Source organism: Camelus ferus, chromosome 25 (genome assembly GCF_009834535.1).
Source record: "Camelus ferus isolate YT-003-E chromosome 25, BCGSAC_Cfer_1.0, whole genome shotgun sequence".
NCBI classification, from domain to species: Eukaryota; Metazoa; Chordata; class Mammalia; order Artiodactyla; family Camelidae; genus Camelus; species Camelus ferus.
Genome location: NC_045720.1, coordinates 36,694,754 through 36,713,484, shown reverse-complemented (window position 1 = coordinate 36,713,484; position 18,731 = coordinate 36,694,754). Strand labels below are relative to the sequence as shown.

The following is an 18,731-nucleotide window of genomic DNA, read 5'->3' as shown; positions in this document are numbered from 1 at the left end:
TCTCCATGAGTCTCTTTCTGTTTTATAAATAAGTTCATTTGTATCACTTTTGTTTTTAGATTCCACACATAAGTGATGTAAGTGATATATATCACAGGATATTTGTCTTTCTCTGTATGACTTCACTTAGGATGGTAATCTCTAGGTCCATCCATGTTGTTGCATATGGCATCATTCCATTCTTTTTCATGGTGGAGTAGTATTGCATTGTCCATATACCACATCTTTTTTATCCATCCATTTAGATTGCTTCCATGTCTTGGCTATTGTAAACAGTGATATTTTGAACACTGGGGTGTATGTATCTTGTCGAATTAGCGTTTTCTCTGGATATATGCCTAGGAGCGGGTTTGCAAGATCATATGGTAACTACACACAGATGGCCAACAGGCACATGAAAAGATGCTAAATATCACTAATTATTAGAGAAACACAAATCAAAATTACAATGAGGTTATCACCTCATGCCAGTCAGAATGGCCATTATTAAAAAAATCTACAAACAATAAATCCTGGAAAGGGTGTGGAGAAAAGGGAACCCTTTTACTGTTGGTGGGAATGTAAACTGGTGCAGCCACTATGGAGAACAGTATGGAGGTTCCTTAAAAAACTAAGAGGTAACGTGCATTTTAAAAGCATCTACTTAGTAGACAACCAACCTATTGTAAGGTGTTGAGTCAACTAACCACTTTGGTACATTTTCCTTGGTCCCTAAGAATCACAACTGTAAACTTCAGTCTCAACTTCCTCAACCCTTCAATTATCTTCACATCTGACAAAATTGGGACATTCGTGACTTGACACCATTAGAATATTGTTCCACAGACTTTTTTATGCAAGTTCCTTTTCTTTTATGATGAAGTATGCAGGCACCAAGTTCTAAGTTTTTTACATCCCCAAACTCAAAACATCTTTCCATGAGCTATGAAAAAACACTAACTTCCTATATGCAGCAACAGAGATGAGAGAGTCCATTTTTTTTGCCTCTCATTTTTGTTTCTGTGGCTCACTTTCTCAAGCCACACCAGCTGTGTTTAAAGACATACCAGTCTGCCTTAAGTCCATCTAAATAACAGCATAATGTGAGTCATTATGAACCTGAGTTCAAATCGTAGGCCTGTCACTACCAGTTGGATGGCCTCATATATTTTTCTTTTGTAAACCTCAGTTTCCCCACATGCAAAATGTGTATAAATAAAATGACATGTGTAAAAGCTTGCAGTCAAATGCTCAAACAAAATTCATTCTCTCTTCATGCATCATTTGACAAATGTGCACTACCCACCTAAGATATGCAAAGCACTACTAACTTCTACCTTTCCCTAACTTATCTCCAGAAAGTCTTTAGATAAGTATCTTAAAATATTGCCCTCAAGTATCTGCCACTTAATATGTGGGGGAAAAAAAAAAAGTCAACTTAAAGCAACTAAATTTTTTCTGCACTTGAAATTATAGAAACCATTATTAAAAAACATAAATTTATAAAGCAGTTTACAAAAAAAAAAATTTTTTTACTAGTAACAACATATTGGCCACTCATTTGATACAATTACTACTTTGGATTTCCTTTGTGGTTGGTTGATGTAACTTTGTATGAGTTGAAAACACTTTGCACAAAACTCAGGAATGAATAAAAAGGAAAAGATTAGAGACTGCCAGAAGTAACTGCAGCACACTGACACACTTCTGTCACAACCACCGCCCGTCCTGGACCGCACGAAGCGAGGCTGACGAACTGTGGGAAATGGGCAAGGCTTTTTGCTCTTCAAGTGTGGAGGCGAGGGAGGGAAGGGTTAAAAGTTGAACTGCAAAATCTGTCACACGTGAGATTCTGTGATTTGAAGCATATATACTGCACTAGACTCTCACCAGGAAAACTTCTTTTGTGAAACACAACTGATATGGTGTGGCCCATCCAAGTCCATTTAAAAAAAAAAAAAAAAGTTCTGTATCAGGAAAAAAGGAACTGCGTCCATCATCTGAATTTCAGTTCCTCTGTAAGCCTAGATCATGAAAGGCCTGAATACATGACTCATAGCTTCTCTCTGACTCAGTGTGCTATGGGAAAATCACCTTCCTAAATGAAAATCCTCTGCTTATATAGAAAAATCATTGTACATGTAAAAATGATTTAGACTGCAAAAAAAAAGTTCTAATTTCCAGTGTGACAATGTACAGAATGTAGTATAATGTGCCAAAATCAACACTTCTATTCTCAAATTAATGATTTTAGTAATTCTACCTATAGAAGAAAACTGTTTCTTAAAAAAACAATGGTTACCAGGGATCGGGGGTGGGTGGAGAAACCAAGGTAATACTGTTTGATGGGTAACACTTCAGCCTGAGGTGATGAAAATGTCCTGGGACGAACAGTAATGATGGCTGCACAACAGTGCGGATATACTTAAGTGTTGCTGAACTGCATGCTCGTAAGAGGTTAAGATGGTAAATTTTATGTCATGTATATCTTACATTTTTTTAATGTTATTAGCCTTAAAAACGAAAACATAAAAGAATTATGTGTTCCTTCCTATAAATGACTGCTCATCTAGGCTGATAATAAAAGTCCCCCAAAGCAACTAAGCTACAATAAGCACCCAATTACATGAAGCAAATCATTAACATAACAAAAACATTCTGTCATTGTTGGAAGATGCTAGCCATGCCGGGAGGATATACTTATTAAATTTTATACACACTGATGGCCAAGATAACACAACAACAACAAGTTTATAACCATATCTTCATCAGTCAAACAGTAAAAGAAATCATGGTGGGGTCAACACCGAATGCAGAATTGAAACCCTTGCTACGACAGAACTGTCAGAGCTGCATGCAGTCTCCCATGTGCAGAAACTGCCAGGACAGAACAGCTGTGAGAAGGGAGGCTGCATCCTGACGCCCCCCCAACACGGCCTCCCCAGCCCCCGCAGAGGGCCGGTTTCCGGGTGCTTACCACCAGTCCCAGCACGAGGGTGCGGACCCTCTCTCCGATCTCTGGCGAGATGTCGTTGCCAAACTGCTGCAAGGTGGTGAGGAACCGCTTCAGCTTGCTGAGCTGCCGGGCGCCGCAGGCCGGGGGCAGCTGCTGGTTGGCCAGAGAAGACGAGGACGAAGACGAAGGCCCGTTGCTAAAGCCATTGGGCGGCGAGGGGGCACCATTCAAGGCTGTGGGCGAGTGGCTCGTGCCATTAGTTACTGTCCAGGGCGCAAAATCAGAAAGAAGAAATGAACTTACAGAGAACACCGCACCAGGAAATCCCAGCTAGTCTCCTTCGCTTCCAGTCTGGTGGGCTCTGTGACTTACACGCAGTTGGGTCTACCTGGTGAGATGCTTTAGACTTCACGGGATTCCCGAGGACTCCGATCCTCCCTAACTAAATGGGAGGGCTCCTCATGGGCGGATACTCTGCACAGAAGCTGGTGGCAAATGGGAGTAAGCCAGGCGCAGCCATGCCCCAGGCGCACACACGCCAGCCACCTGAACCGTTTCAAACCCAGAACAGACAGCGTTTGGGACGTCAGCCTTGTGTTGCGGGCTTACATCAGGACAACAGGACTATGCCTTTCCAAACTGCTCCCCTGGAGTAAGTGTACATTTGGTGGAGACTAAATTTATCGCTGGACATTTTTAATCATGGTTTGTACACACAACTGACAGCTGTGTTTATAGAAATGGGACTTTCAAGTTTTAACCTTATACCACCCAATTAGAAGGCTATTTTCTCCCCCTCATATTTCTTAACCACTTTGTAAGGGAAAACACAAATTTTATATAAGAAGCCAAAACGGATATGGTAATTATCAAGGAGTTATTTCAAGAAATCAAAAGGGGAGATCTCACTCCAACTAATAGCACGGATTGGTGGTAATTTAGTAAATTCATCTGATAAAATTTTTAATGTTAAGGTGAGAATCCGTAAGAATTAAGCCAGAAAAAATTACGCACGTCTCACTAAAGAAAATGTTGACTGTATCATGTTAGATCTTTATCAAATAATCTAATCATTTTTATGTAAATTTGATACACTACCTCCAACAATATTCTGAAAATGTTTTAAGTACTGCATTATTTTTTAAAAGTTTCAAGATTGTAAAGTGGTCTCTTGTCCCAGATGAGCACCACAGCATCCCGCCAAGAAATGGCGTCTCCCTAGGACTTCTCACAGGAGGCATGTGCCTATCACTGCAGCTTTGGGTGACAACACACCAAATACAAGAAGACAGGGTTACAACTTGGCACGGTTGTGCACCATGCAGCTCCTCACACATTTCGAAAGGTCTTTTAAATGGCAGTGTAACACTGCATAACTAGCTTTCCATGCGTATTTTGCCTGTTGCTTATAACCCCATGGATCTATTTTTGCCTGTTAGTTACTTTTCATTCATACATAGATTCATGGCACGTGGTCTGTAAGCAGTGTTGTCTGCAACTGATAGCGTTTATTAGTTTCACAGGTCTTCGATTATACTTTAACCAGGACTTTCAGATTGATAAAAAGAAAAAAAAAAAAATGAAACAAACAAGCAACCCAATGCTATCTGCTACCCTTACTGGAAAATACAGGAAAGAGAGGAAGTTAGTATTCTGTCAGAACCTTCCATCCTTTCCTCGGTTGACACAAAGAGCAATACACTCCATTGATTCAGAATTTAAGGCCTGAGACAAAGCTAGAATGGAATAAAGGTTTAAAAACGTCTGGCAGGTTTTAAGACAAGAATGATGCTCCTTACTTCAGAAAGTTTTCTGTATGCAACTGTTGCATAGAACGATCCCCCCCTTTTACCTTAAGGATGTTAGACTTTAACATTATTTGTAAATAATGGAAGAAAATGGGATTGAGATCAGAAGTCACCTGGAGATAATTAGAGCATGTTAACATGTTCCAAGCAAAAATGAACAAACTAAAGCAAGGAGAAGTTAGAGTGGTAATGACTGAAGTTGCGGACCAAGTGCAGTGTTCACATGCCAAAGTCACAACAGAGCACAACTCTGAAACAATAATGAACAGGCAGGCAAACACCGAGTCATATAAATTATACCTAAGATGTGATACGTCTGCCCCAATACCTCTTCAGTGGCAAACAAATCATTTTGGTGGGGGGGCTGGAAGGGGCGACGTCCTTCGTTTCTGACTAATACAGTCATGCTGGATCTTACTCTTCTTTCATTTTTATTTGAAGGAATAAAACTTTTTAACTTGACCTTTAAAATGGAAACAGGAAATGCAGAAATGTCAACTCACATGTTGTTGGTGTAAATGAACTGGTTCTGGGAGCTCCTTGAGTCGTCGGGGGAGGTGGCATCGTGGGAGGAGTCAGCCTGGACGGGGTCTTCACATCCACAGGTGAGTCTGGCATCGTGGAGTGCTTCTCAGTCCGATCTGGAGGACGCCACCGTGATCAACATTATTTCACTCCTTAAGCACCTCAGATGTTTTTTTTTTTAAGCACATCAGTTTTATAAATGGGGTTCATCTCTTTTACAAGCCAGGCAACAGAAGAAATCCAACATCTTCTATCAGTAAAACAGGCTTATCTACTGATGCTTAAATCAGGACTTTATCATCCAAACCTCACTTAAGAAGGTGCAGCACAGATGGCAGGACCTCATTTCTAACAGGTTAATTTTACATCCTATTGTTATTTCTGGCTTGGGCAGATGCTACCGTGGTGGTGTTATATGCAACAGCACAACTTCCCTTGAAGCTGAAGCCAACATTAGCAAAAGGCAAAAAATAGATGAGGAAGTGGAGGGGGGGATGAACCCCTCAGAAAGCTCAGAAATAACACAATCTGAAGCTCTGTTATGCAGGTGGGATGGTGGTAGGAGCCGGTGTTTTGCAATGACTGTTTGTAACACCTGCCATCCCCTTTCCATGCTGAGTTTTCCAGCCTAACAGACGAAACAGGCTATGTCTCCTGGATATACCTCTTACTTCCCTTTTTTTCTGACCTGTTTGAAAAATCACCACTACATAAATGCCAAATGTCACACAATGAAGTGAAGTTATTATTTACTTAGAATCTGTGAGTTTATGAGCCATCACTTTTGAAAATATGACACCAAGACTTCAATTAATGGCAAAGAATGGAGAAGCAGGTGGGCAGAGTACAGCTCGAGTGGTAGAGCGCATGCTTAGCACGCACGAGGTCCTGGGTTCAATCGCCAGTACCTCCTCTAAAGATAAATAAATCCAATTACCCCCCCCCTTAAAAAAAAGTGGAGAAGTACTCAAAATGAGAACTAAAAGGAACTCAAGACCCTCCTAATATTTTTTCATGACTGTGTGACAGTTTGAGAAAAACTTCCTGATTACCCAATAATGAACATTTGCACTTCAGGACTGTTATAGACTAAGTATATTTTTCCCTTGGAACTTTCAGCTTTTCTTTTCTCAGTCTAATCTACTCAAAGAAACAGACTGCCAGTAAAAAAAAAAAAAAAGAAAAAAAAGAAAAGAAAAGAAAGCTTTTTACTTTCTTTAGATCTAAATTTCTACAAACGTGTACACATATACACAAGCACACCCCAAAAATGTTTTTGAGGCACCTCTTGCAGCCTTAGGCAAAGGTATCTCTCATTTGGACTTTTTGAAAAGTAAAGAAACAGAGACTAGTAATAAAGGATCGATCTTTTAAAATATTATGAACACCACAGTGAAAAAAAAAAAAAAAACCCTCAAAATTACTCAAGTCACTTATTAAAAGAAAATGAAAAGCCCAAATTATTACTATGACCATTCTAAATCTACCTCACCTTTATTTAAAGCAATTTTATAAGACTTGGGTTGCAACCAAACACAACAACTGAAAGTCAAAATAACGTTGGTATCTTATTAGGGAAGATACAGGAAGAGACTGAAAGTAACCATCATTCCGTAAGAACATTCTGAATGATGATCGCGTTAACAGCATCAGGGCGGCGTCAGTCTGCTGCTGGCCCAGGAGCAGGGACGGGCCCCACAGTAAGAGTTCCGAGTGAGGTGATGGTAAGACACACAGGAAGAGCATCTCTGCCTATAACTTACTATTAAAAATCTGTCTTCGTATTGCTATCCCAGAGCATTTAACAACCGGTTATCAGTAAATCACTTATTCTAGAAAAATACAGAAGTTAGGCAGGTTTAAAACGACTTCTTCAAGAGGTTAAATTCGGTGCATGGTCTACTCACCTCGCCCCACCTCAGCCACAAGGGGAATAAATAGCTTTCCGCTTGTGTTGCAGCTCAGGGAAGAGGTAAGGGCAGCGAATCCGAGTCTCCCTAAATAAAGGCAAATATTTCTGTCATGCCAAGGAAGGAGGGCTAGAGGGGGCCCTGCCAGAGTCGACTGGGAGATAACAGTGGGAAACTGCTGGTCCATCTGGTTTTCATTCTGCTGACACTCAGGCTGAACTGTTAGAGAAGGCAGTCCAGACACACAGATCCCAAGCACGTGGTTGCCCGGGGGGAGGGGGGGGGGCTGGCCAAAAATAAATAAATAAAGCAATAAGGGAAAGATCAGAAAGAGGGAAAAGCTCAAAGCAGGGAGCAAAGGGGTCTGAAGAGGCAGAAAGTTAGCCTGGACACCTTCACCTACCCCTAAAAGCGGGGCCTTGGAGGCCAGAGGCTCCACCCCACTCACCTTGATGTATTTTGGGGGTAATACCTAAGCTTGAAAATCTATCTTAAATCCACTTTACTCTTTTTAAAATAGCCCACAGAGAAAAAAAAAGAGAGAATAAGAAACTATAAAGGTGACAATGGGTTTCCTCTTCCAGTTCTTTTAAGGTAAGCTTTGTATTTCGATCTCCTTCTGTCCAGTTTTAGAAAGATTTTTGATATATTCATAAATTTTATCTGAATACATTTTGAATACCTGTCATAGTCCACATAGGTAACGTGATTCCTATCCAGAATTTAATAACAACAACAATCATTATAAAAGGGAGATGAAATATCATCAGTATTTTAGAAGCAATAACCATTGAGTCAACGAACAGCAAAACACCACTACTTCCAACAGGAATACACACATTCTAACTGGAATATATATACATATGATTTTGACCTTAGCCAAATTTCTGCGATAGTTAGCTTCGCTCTGATCAAATGGAGTTCCAACCCAGAGGTCTTACAAACTTGGACAAAGTGGGACCATATGTGATTCATTCTGTGCTGTTCAGTGCAATCAATCCAGGATTGAGATAGACGGTGAAATAACCAGCCAGGCCTAAGCCATACACACAAAAACCTTCTGGGGTAGAGATTTACGATAAATTCAGAAAACGTGTTTCAAGTATGCTGAGTTCTGCTGCATTTGTTTTGTATTATTTAAAAAAAAAAACACACATATTTTGAAATATATATTCTTGAAACTTTTACAGCAAACGAGCTATGATTTAACCATAGAAGCATTTCACTCCATTTCAAATTAGAAGATGGAGTAAAACCAACATTAAGTTATAATATTTCTTATGTAATTTTTTTAAGTTCATGAAAATTACACTAGTCTTTATGTAATTTCTATTTTTAGTTGCTGTAGGGAAATGCTGACATTTATTGAAAGACTGACACAAAATGGTAAAAGAAAAAAGAAAACTCACCTCTGGCAGATCAGTAAGATATGTATAATTAAAAGAACTGACATTATTTCTACCAAAATGATTCACCAACACTTCTCAACGAGATCTTCGCTATGTGTAACTTTTCAACTCACATGGCAAATATCCAACACATGTGTGCCAAAGATGGCTGATGTGTGGGAGAAAATGCGGCAGATATAAATACACCACCGATACCATTCCAATATCCAATTCAATGGCAGGGCCTTCTAGAAGTATGGTATGTTTTCCATTTCCTTTTCTTTCTTTCTTTCTTTTATTTTTAACGTGCAAAGAAAAGATACGGCATAATCTGCCATGGAACTTATTTTTACTTTCAGTTAGTTCAAACAGTTCCAGCTGTGTTTTTAAAGAATAAAGAACAAGCACTCGACATTTTCCCTGTTTACCTTCTGGAGATGACTGGTGTAAAAAGACAAGAGTTCGGTACTGGCATAACGAACGATACAACATTTTCTATCAGAGTTCATCATGTCAATTTTAATAGAAGAAACATCTTTGCGTCCGAGGTTACGGATTGAGGAACTTCTTGGTCAGTTAGTAGTCAGTCCAGAGTTAGTCTTATTTGAATAAGTTGTTGGTTAAGGAAGCAAGAAGGTAGGCACGAAAAGAGGACTAAGTCCAAGTGGAACCAATGTCCTGTTAGTGGAAAGGCAGCCAGGAAGGAACAAAACTGGGTACAGAATCTGACCTTCAGTTCTCTGGAAAACATGGTTCTGACAGCAGAGTCATTTAGTGCCTCCAGTGTCGTTAGCCATCCAGCCTCCACAAGGCCACCACCTCATCTCCCCGATAAACACCTCTGGAGGGGTTCATTCCCGCTCAGAACCCATCAACAATGCCTGAGAATAAAAGTCAGATGCTAACATGTTAAGCAGGATGTAGCGAGACAGTGGGAGGGATATTTAGCACATAACAGAACTCTCAAGTTAAGACAGACTTGGTTGCAAATGTAGACTCCCAACTGTTGGCAATGAGCAGTCAGGCAAGTTGGTTCTCCTGAGCCTCAGACCCTCATAGAAACGGGGATACAGCTGTCTCCCTCATCAGGACCCGGGCACAGTGCCTGTCCTATGAGGTCCAGCACGTGTGAGCTCCATTCTCTTCAGCCTTCCTCTCCGTGATCCGTTCATGGCTTTATTTCCAATGTCTTTCCCCCAAGTCTATGTTCTATCCATACAGGGCACCTTGGTGTTACTCCTTGGCTTTTTTGCTTTTCTTTTTCATGTTGCTCTTTCCTTTATCTCAAAGAACCTGTCCCATCATGTCCATTACTCACTGCCCTTTACAGACCCCACACACTCCTATGGCTCTCCCCAGCTGCCCAGGTGCCAACCACATCAGGCTCCCCCCACCCCCCTTTCAGCATTTACCACAGCCCATCTGTACAACAGTTGTATACGTGTACGTGTGTCACACACCCCAACACCCCAATCAGTAAAAACAGTAAGCAACTTGACAGCAATTTTTAAAAATGCATCCTGATGAAGGTATTTAAAAAATAAACATAATCAAGGTTATAAGAAGGATGATTACACTCCTGACTTTTTACAAACCCACTTCCCGGATTACAGCTAATCCAAGGATATCACCAACCCTAATTTCATGGCCAAAGACACACACAGAACGATCGACAGCATATAAATATATGACAAGAGACCGGAATGCAGGTAATATGGGAAGATACTGGAAACCCCACCATCAATTCAACTCTGCAGCCAACTTTTGTGCGTTTCAGGCTAGGGTAAGAATGACCTGCTACCTCATGTCTGATCACAGCTGTTTTATGAAGATGATTATTTCTGAAACACAAACCTGACCTGATCTATTCCCTGATTTAAAACCTTTGGGAGTGTCTCACTGACCACAGGATAAAATACAAATAAATGGCGAGCTCTTGACCGTACCTCAAGCCGCAGACCCTGCAGGGCCCCTACTCACAGCCCTTCCCCTGCCTTCCCCGCTGGGGAGCCCCGACTTTCCTCAGGTGCACGGTTCTCGGGGGCAGATCCTTCTTGTTTCACATGAATGAGGTTACCACTTTCCTTTTTCCAGCAACAGGTTTCAGAAGCATGTTGTGCTCCAATTCTGGACAGTGGGTCATGAAGGGAGGGCTATGGAAGAAGGTTCTAGGAAAGACTTCCTCACTCTCTAAACAGAAACCCAAGGAGACAACAGCCCCTCTTCTTCTGAAAGGCACTGTTGTATCTGTGATTCCTTCACCTCTTTGGAGTCTAAGTGTCTTGGAACACATGACCTCAAGGATCTTTTGCAAACTCTAATATGCCTGGTTTCTTTCTACAGATATGGCTTAAGATCATCTCAAACACAGGAGACTATCCAGAGAAAACAGATCTGCAATAAAGTGACCACAAATAAAATTATTTTGGAATTGGTGATTATAACCAGACTTCCTCTGTTTTAAAAATTTCTTTGTACATAAGAATACATCTGCACAGAAATTTTCTCCCCATAAACATTAAAAGTAACATCTATCTCTTGTTTTCAAATGCATTTTGAATCATTAGTAAATCTCCATCAATGATTTGGTTATAAAATAACCTTACCAATGTCCAACTGTCCCTATTTAGTTACCAACAAAACACTCACTGTCACAGCCAAGGTTCCTGAAAGGGTAATCTACACTCACCTTCCTATTTCCCATTCCACTTACGTGTACTTGGAGTGGACACCTACAAGACTGTCTGCCTAACAGCTACAGAAACAACAAAAAGATCATGGTTTCCAGGGGTTTGAGGAGAGGGAGGGAGGGAGGAATGAATAGATGGAGCACAAGGGATTTTTAGGGCAATGAAATCATTCTGTATAATGCCATGGTGGTGGCTACATGTCATTACGCATTTGTCAAAACCCCATAGAAGGTATAACATCAAGAGTGAACCCTCATGTAAACTGTGGACTTTGGTTGATAATAATGTGTCCATGTTGGTTCATCGATTGTACCAAATGTGCCACACTGATGAGGGATGTTGGGGGTAGGGCAGTATATGTGTGTGGGTGGGGAGGGCTCTGTGCGAACTCTGTGTTTTCTGCTCAATTCTGCTGTGAACCTGAAACTGCTCTTAAAAAAACAAAACAAAAACAAACAAACAAAAAAGACTGTCTGCCTAGAAAGCTTCCCTCCACATACCAGGACCTCCACGCCCTCTACTCTCATAACTTCCTTGGGAGCCGCCGTGTTCTCTCATGCTCTCATCCCCAAGATCCCAGCAGCTGGCCGAGGCACAGCACTTGGTCCAACGTGGGCAATCTCAGCCACTCCCCCCAAGGTTTTTAATCTTCAGAATCAAAGAAAGGAAAAACGACCCCAATACAGAGGTGAACATCTGCCCTCCAAGTCTAGACAGCAGGACTGCGGTGAGAAGAAGGCAAGTAACAGGCAGAAAGAAACAAAGAAGTGGCAAGAGATTCTCCTGAAAAGGATCTGAAAGTTCCTCGTTCTACTGGACCCTCTCAAATTCTTACAGTTTGGATCTTCAAACATCCTAGTTACTCAGCCCCTTTTTGGCCTAAAACCTAATTCGAGTTGACTTTTCAGCTGAGACTGAAGACTCCTGACTAAAATGACCCTGGCTTGCAGCATCAGTGTATCTCCCTAACTCCCACGGACACTCTTCTCCATTGTCTCTTTATGGCGAATCCAAGAAACATTTGTACCCTTGATCTGGCGTCTTTGCAGCATCTTCACCACTTCTTCCTCCTTGACACCTCGTCCCCAGGATTCCAGGCGTCTGACATCCCCTGATTTTTCCCGGGCCTTCCTGGTGCTCCTTCTCAGTCTCTTTTCAAGGCTCACCTTCCTCCCGCTCTGTGATAACTACTGCTATTTCCGCTCTGATGTTTCTCTTCAAACCTTCACTCTACACCTCCTCCTCAGACTTTATTTGTGCGGTGACAGTCACGTCAGGGCCATTATGCGGATGGCTCCAGTCGATAACTCTAACCCTAAAATCCCTTCCAAGTTCTAAAGCCGATTATCCAGGGTGCTACTCATTTCAACAGCCCGAATTCAAGCCCTCATCACCCACCATCGTGGGGCCCACTGACGTCCTTCAGAGTCCAACGGCCCCCATTTCTGGGCTCTCAGATGTCTGTCTGCGATCCCTCAACAAAGAAAGCACACTCTTCACTAGGGGTGCTTGCTCTAACAAACTAATAGCCCTAGGGAATGCCAACCTCACCAGCGCTCAGGCTGCCCACCTTATCAGTCACAAACCCCGCTGCCTTTCATGGACCCCAAACCTCTTACCTCACCTACCACCAATCAGAGACTTTGTGCACAAGCCGATCAGGCACCTTGTGACCCGACCTTATAAAACACCCCAGCAATCGGCCCTCGGGGCTCACGCAGACATCTCTCTTCTGTGCAGCCCGCTGTTGTCTACGGCAGCATACCCCTAACAAACTCCTAGTCTCATCCTTCATCTCCGGTAAATTCTCTCACCAACCCACATCAGCAGCTCACTGGCCCATCACCAACCAGCCGCCGTTGTGTCTACAACAATCATCTCTCACCTGCCTCACCAGCAACCCACTGAACAGACTCCCTGACCTGACAGTTCACCTCTGGTCCATTCTCCAAATCACATCCAAGGACCTTTTATAATGTTAAGCATCAAGTCCATGAGCCTCAGTAGGGCACAGAAAGACCTCTGTGACTCACCTGGCTCCCGTCCACACCCCACCTCTGAACTCTTTACTGAGTGACTGGCTCTCCAAATGCCCCTGGGTCACTCAGGCTTCCACTGCGCTGCATCCTTTTCCTAGAATATTCTTCACCCCACCATGGCCTGGCTAAGTCCATCCTTCCCTTAAAACTCCATTCGAGTGAAATGTCAGCCAGGAACACGTGCTCACAACCCTGCCTGGCCCGGCTGTCCCAGACCACCCCACATTTCCCTATTATGCTCTCTAGATCCATCTTATGGCTCTGATCACACTGTATTTAGAACCAAGGTCAGTCTCTCTCACTAGATCATACCTTACTTAGGGCAATGATGACATGTTATTTATTTTTATATCCCCAGCAGTTTGCTCAGTGCCTGACATATAGAAGACGCTCAATAAATTTAATACAAACTTAATATTCTAAGTGAATACACAATGCTATAAGGTCACACTGTAGGCAGATATAGGGTGCAGGGTCCTGGGAGGAAAAGAACCGGATGTGCCTTTTGACATACGAGAAGCCATTTCTGGCCTAAGCCATGTTGTGATCTAAGCCTGGCCACCATGCTTGCCCTTGAACAGGTCTCAGTAATTACTGATCTTAAGGGAACAAAGGAATGCAGAAACAGAGGAAAGGCAGTCAAGAAGCAATAGCTCAGTGATAAAAAAGTACCCTCATCCCTCCTCCTCGGGGGATATGCGTCCCACTCTGATGAGCATCCTGGAGCTGGTGGAGGATGGTGACCAAGTGCAAAGTCCCCAGAACCTACGGAAAGATGATGCTGACCCTCTCTGACCCTCCCGACTTCAATCAACTAAGGCTCTGACTCTGTCAGCGCTGCCCCAGTCTCTGCTGAATTCTCCTCTGCTCGAGCCCCTCTGAGAACAGGCGTGCATCCTTAGCTTACAAACTTCTCCACTGCTGCTCCTGCGGAGCCACTGCCTTAGGAAAGGTCCCTGGCAGTCTCCCGACTTGCTGCCAGTAATAAGCCCTCCCTTCTCCGGGTCTCTGGCTTAGCTGTGTCTTTTGGCTCATCACCCACCAAGAGGTGAACCCAGCCTTCAGGTAACAATAAGGCATTGCCTATGGTCACAACTTTGAGACTCTAGAACTGTCAAGCGACGTGACGGATTTAACTCAAGATAGAATCATCTACATCTTTTTTCCATCCTAAAAGAATTTCTACATTCTGAAAACATTAAATTACTGAAGATAAATCTTAAAAAAAAAAAAAAAACTAGTGGATTGCTGAATTCACCAGTTTTAAAATGTCTTTCAGTAATCACCACATATTTCCCAAACCCTTTTATATTAGAAAAGACTTTGTAAGGCATTTTATACACATATGACCTATATACAGCCTATCAGGGTGGTCACACGTCATGCACATGTGCATTCAAAACAAAAGAAAAACATACTATGAACCCAAAATAATTTTTTTCCACATTCTACAAGTTTTTTCTGTTGCTTGTCTATGGATGGTGGTATAGAGATTCTTTTAAGTTTTTTTCATTTAAGTGTTCTGCAATGAGCATGTTTTATCTTTACAAGCAAAATTAAAAGAAAAGAAAAGAAAAAAACCTTAGGATAAGCCACCTAAAGGCAGGCACCAGGCCCTGTACCAGATGCCCTGCGTCCCCAACCACATTTTAAGTCTCATTATGAAAAGGTACAAATTTGACTACCTTATGAGAAGGAACTGAGAACCAGGGGTGCTGGATTATTTGTCTGAGGTTACAAGCTAGAACTTACCCTAAGACTTTTCAGAGTTTGTTATCATCTAAAACAAATGTTATTTTACTTTATTTGTGTTACTTTTTTTCTAAATTTTTTTTTAATTGAAGTACAGTTGATTTAAAATGTGGTATTAGTTTCTGGTGTACAGCATAGTCACTCAGCTATATATATACGTTTGTGTGTGTGTGTGTGTGTGTATTCTTATTCATATTCTTTTTCACTATAGGTTACTACAAGCCACTGAATATAGTTCCCTGTGCTATATAGTAGGACCTTGTTGTTTATCTATTCTGTACATAGTAGTAGTTGCATCTGCCAATCCCAATTTTTTTTTTTTAGTGGAGGTACTGGGGATTGAACCCAGGACCTTGTGCATGCTAAGCACACGCTCTACCATTGAGCTATTACCCTCCCCACACAAATCTTATTTTATACATGATCTGGAAAACTGAAAAAGACACATTCAGTATAAATATTAAGTTAGGAGTTAGCATTCAACTAGAATTCATCTTCCAACACCACTGTACCATTAAATTTTAATTAATTTAAATGTTAATGTGACCATTTAAATTTTAATTAATTAAAATTAAATAAAATTTAAAATTTAGTTCCTCAGTCCCACTAGCCCCATCCAAGTGCCCGACAGCCATGGTGACACGGCTGCACAGCTGCGGCTGATGGCCGCCAGGCTGAAAGCCCATGGAGGGACAATGCAGCTTGAAAGTGTGGGGACGGGGGGGAAGGAGTGCCTTTGGCCTCACCCACAGGTTGAGCTTCTACATATGACGGTTAATAACCTTTGATGGTTAAGAGGTAGGAAAAACAAAAGTTTGAAACCCAGTGGCTAAGACAAGTGAGTTCTGAGGAAGCGGGAGAAGTCATGCTCGGTCCAGGTAACGGGTAAGCCCTGGGTACCCAGGCTAATGGGAACGAGGCCGAGGGCTCAGTCCCAGAAAGAGCCCGTCAGCAGCTGGTCGGGGAACAGGGACGCCAGCCTGAAGCACCGCCTCAGCCCTTTAAGGAGCGTGAACTTGAGTTAAGATGGAAGACGGGCAAAAGAATGAGGTAAATCCCTACTAACCTGTCACGATTTCTAGAAACAAAACTTCAAAACTGCCTGGGTCATCTCTGTATGGGGACAATGAATCGCCCTTCCCTTCCTCGGTAGCACTTAAGTAGCGAGTACTGGACACCTGTCTCTTGTTTTTGAATGCTTCCCCAACCAGTGTCAGCTTGGTGAGCACAGAGATTTCCACCTGTTTTGTTACCTCCAGCTTCCACAACATTTAGAAGAGCGCCTGAAATGCAGACACTGGATAAAGAGGTGCTGAATGAATGGGGAGAGTAATCAAGGAAGAAAGCATAGCTCATTTCTGACAAAACAACCAGAGACAAACTAGTACCTCCCAGGTTACCTGCGCGGGGGCAAAGCATGACAGGGTTCATGCTGAGAGCACACGCGCACTTAAACAGGGTGAAAACCAGAAACAGTTTAACCAACCGCTCATTTTTCGACAAAGATGACCTGCAAACCACCAAGAGAAAGTACTATAAACATTAACAAGTACCCAAATGATGGTTCTCACTAGAAAAAATAAATTATTAATTTCAAAAAGGGTGGAAAGGGATGCTGGTCATGTGAATGCTGGTAGACTCCAGGCATCACTTGTAGCATAAGCTCCCTAGAAATGTCCTCTGTCTCACAGAAATGTCATCCCTCCCACATGTGTTATCACCTTTACTCCAGTGATTCTGCTTCTGAGTCTGATAACTGCTCCCTGTTGGGGAGGGTATGGCTCAAAGTGGTAGAGCACATGCTTAGCACACACGAGGTCCTGGGTTCAATCCCCAGTACCTCCTCTAAAAAAAATGTAAATAAGTGAGTAAACTTAATTACCTCTCCTCTCCCCCAAAAAAAACCTAAAAATAATAATAATAATAATAATAATAACCACTTCCTGGAGGTCTAACTACTGCAGCCTGAGGTCTAACTACTGCACTTTTAACCAGGATAGTTACATATTAATCTATTTTTAAGTTTCCTTTGGAAAAAAAAGGGACCTCTTGTTTAAGCATGACAAGCTGGAAACCCCTGGCACAGGCAACCAGCCAAAACATTTGCTGAATGACTGTGATAGAAATACTCAGGACCCTGACTGGAGCCTCGTCCCTGCGGCTGTGAGAACCCCAGCCCCCCTGAGTGGTGAACTTCACCTCCTGGGGCTTCAAGACCGGGACCAGGACTCACAGTTGAAGGGCAACTACCTCAAAAAATGTTTGCAGACATGTTTCTGCTCACTCTGAAAAATGAAGTGGTCTCCTGTGCCCAACTGTAACCTGACTTGCATGGTGTATAAAATTCTTTTGTTACTTTGGAATTTTTTTGAAATACAGAGAGATTACATCAGCATTATATCTGCCAATCATAGACGACACATGTATCATGTTGAAAAAAAAAATGCTAAGGAAAAACCGCATCACCTGAATACACAGAAAAGTAACCCCAGCTTGTGCGAAGGGCAGAGAAAGGCACTGGCATCACCAAAAGCCCTTAAACTGAATGAAAGCGTCTATGCAACATGCTACTGCCGAACTGCAGACTATTCCAGAAGGTGAAGCCCCATCAGGTAGCGAGCCAAACCTTCGACAATCATCAAGTACACAAAATTTTGACTCTATCAAGATTTATCTTATTTGCCAACGACCAAGAAGGTACAGAGCCAGCTCCGAGAGCTGCCGCAGAAAAATGGTAGCACACACAGGGCGTGGTCAGTGATGGTTATCCAGACGAGAGTCAGCGAATCTAGGCAGAAAGCTGTCAGGTGCGCGGAGTACGCACCTGTAACTAAATCCCAGACAAGCAAACAGCAGCGGCTCAAATGAGTATCTGTTGAATTCAATTGAATGGACTCTTACAAAGCAACCAGTACTGCTAGGGCAGACTTCACAATGTAGACACTGGAAAAGCACTGAGGGTTTGTAGGCAGCTGAACAATATGCTCATTTCTGTATTATAGGTACAGAGAGAGAGCAGAAAATAAAAAGGGGGAGAAAGACAAGAGGGATGAATAGCAGCAGCCTAGGCAAGAAACGATGCAGCATCCAGCGTGGAAGTGGTCCTAAGGATGGAGAACAGGAGAGGGTCGAGAGACATTTTAAAAGTCTATGCCAGGTTGGGGGGTGGGTATAGCTCAAGAGGTAGAGCACATGCTTAGCATGCATGAGGTCCTGGGTTCAATCCTCAGTACCTCCATTAAAATAATAATAATTAAATAAACATAAACCTAATTACCGCCCCCAAAAAAACTAAAAACAACCTCCCCCCCAAAAGGTGTTTGGGGAAAAAAAAAATCTATATCAAATGCACAGAGCATAGTAACAAAATAAGATAAACCTTGAGTAAGGAGGAATCCACATGGCAACATCAAAAAGCAAAGTCATTTGGGGTGAGTTCAGTGATGTCTTGGTGACTTACAGCACTCCCAGCAACACTCTGCTCATATATATATAACACCCTGAACACCTTCCTCTCCCACATGTGCCAAAATCAATTTACTCTCCCTCCTAAATGTGCTCCCCCATCTCCGTCACCTCCATCCCCACCCCCTCACGCCCTACCATTGCTCACTTGGACTTTTTCAGGAGCTGATCTTCACAACTTCTCACCCCCCACCCCCTGCAACCTGTTTACCATACAAC

General features: G+C 42.4%; 1 protein-coding gene across 8 annotated transcripts in view; it reads right to left on the bottom strand.

Annotated features, from left to right (window-relative positions):
* RUNX1T1 (RUNX1 partner transcriptional co-repressor 1) overlaps window positions 1-18,731 on the bottom strand; it is a 139,054-nt gene that overhangs the window by 53,428 nt on the left and 66,895 nt on the right. For 4 of the 8 annotated variants that reach the window (XM_032468052.1, XM_032468053.1, XM_032468054.1 and 1 more), the window contains 2 exons: window positions 5,247-5,384; window positions 2,957-3,198 (listed from right to left, as the gene is read on the bottom strand). In XM_032468052.1, the coding sequence (XP_032323943.1) occupies window positions 2,957-3,198; window positions 5,247-5,384 (380 nt within the window). Of the gene's footprint in view, window positions 1-2,956; window positions 3,199-5,246; window positions 5,385-7,175; window positions 7,266-9,296; window positions 9,318-18,731 lie in introns of those variants that run through there. The other 4 variants (XM_032468057.1, XM_032468050.1, XM_032468051.1 and 1 more) reach the window with 2 other exon arrangements.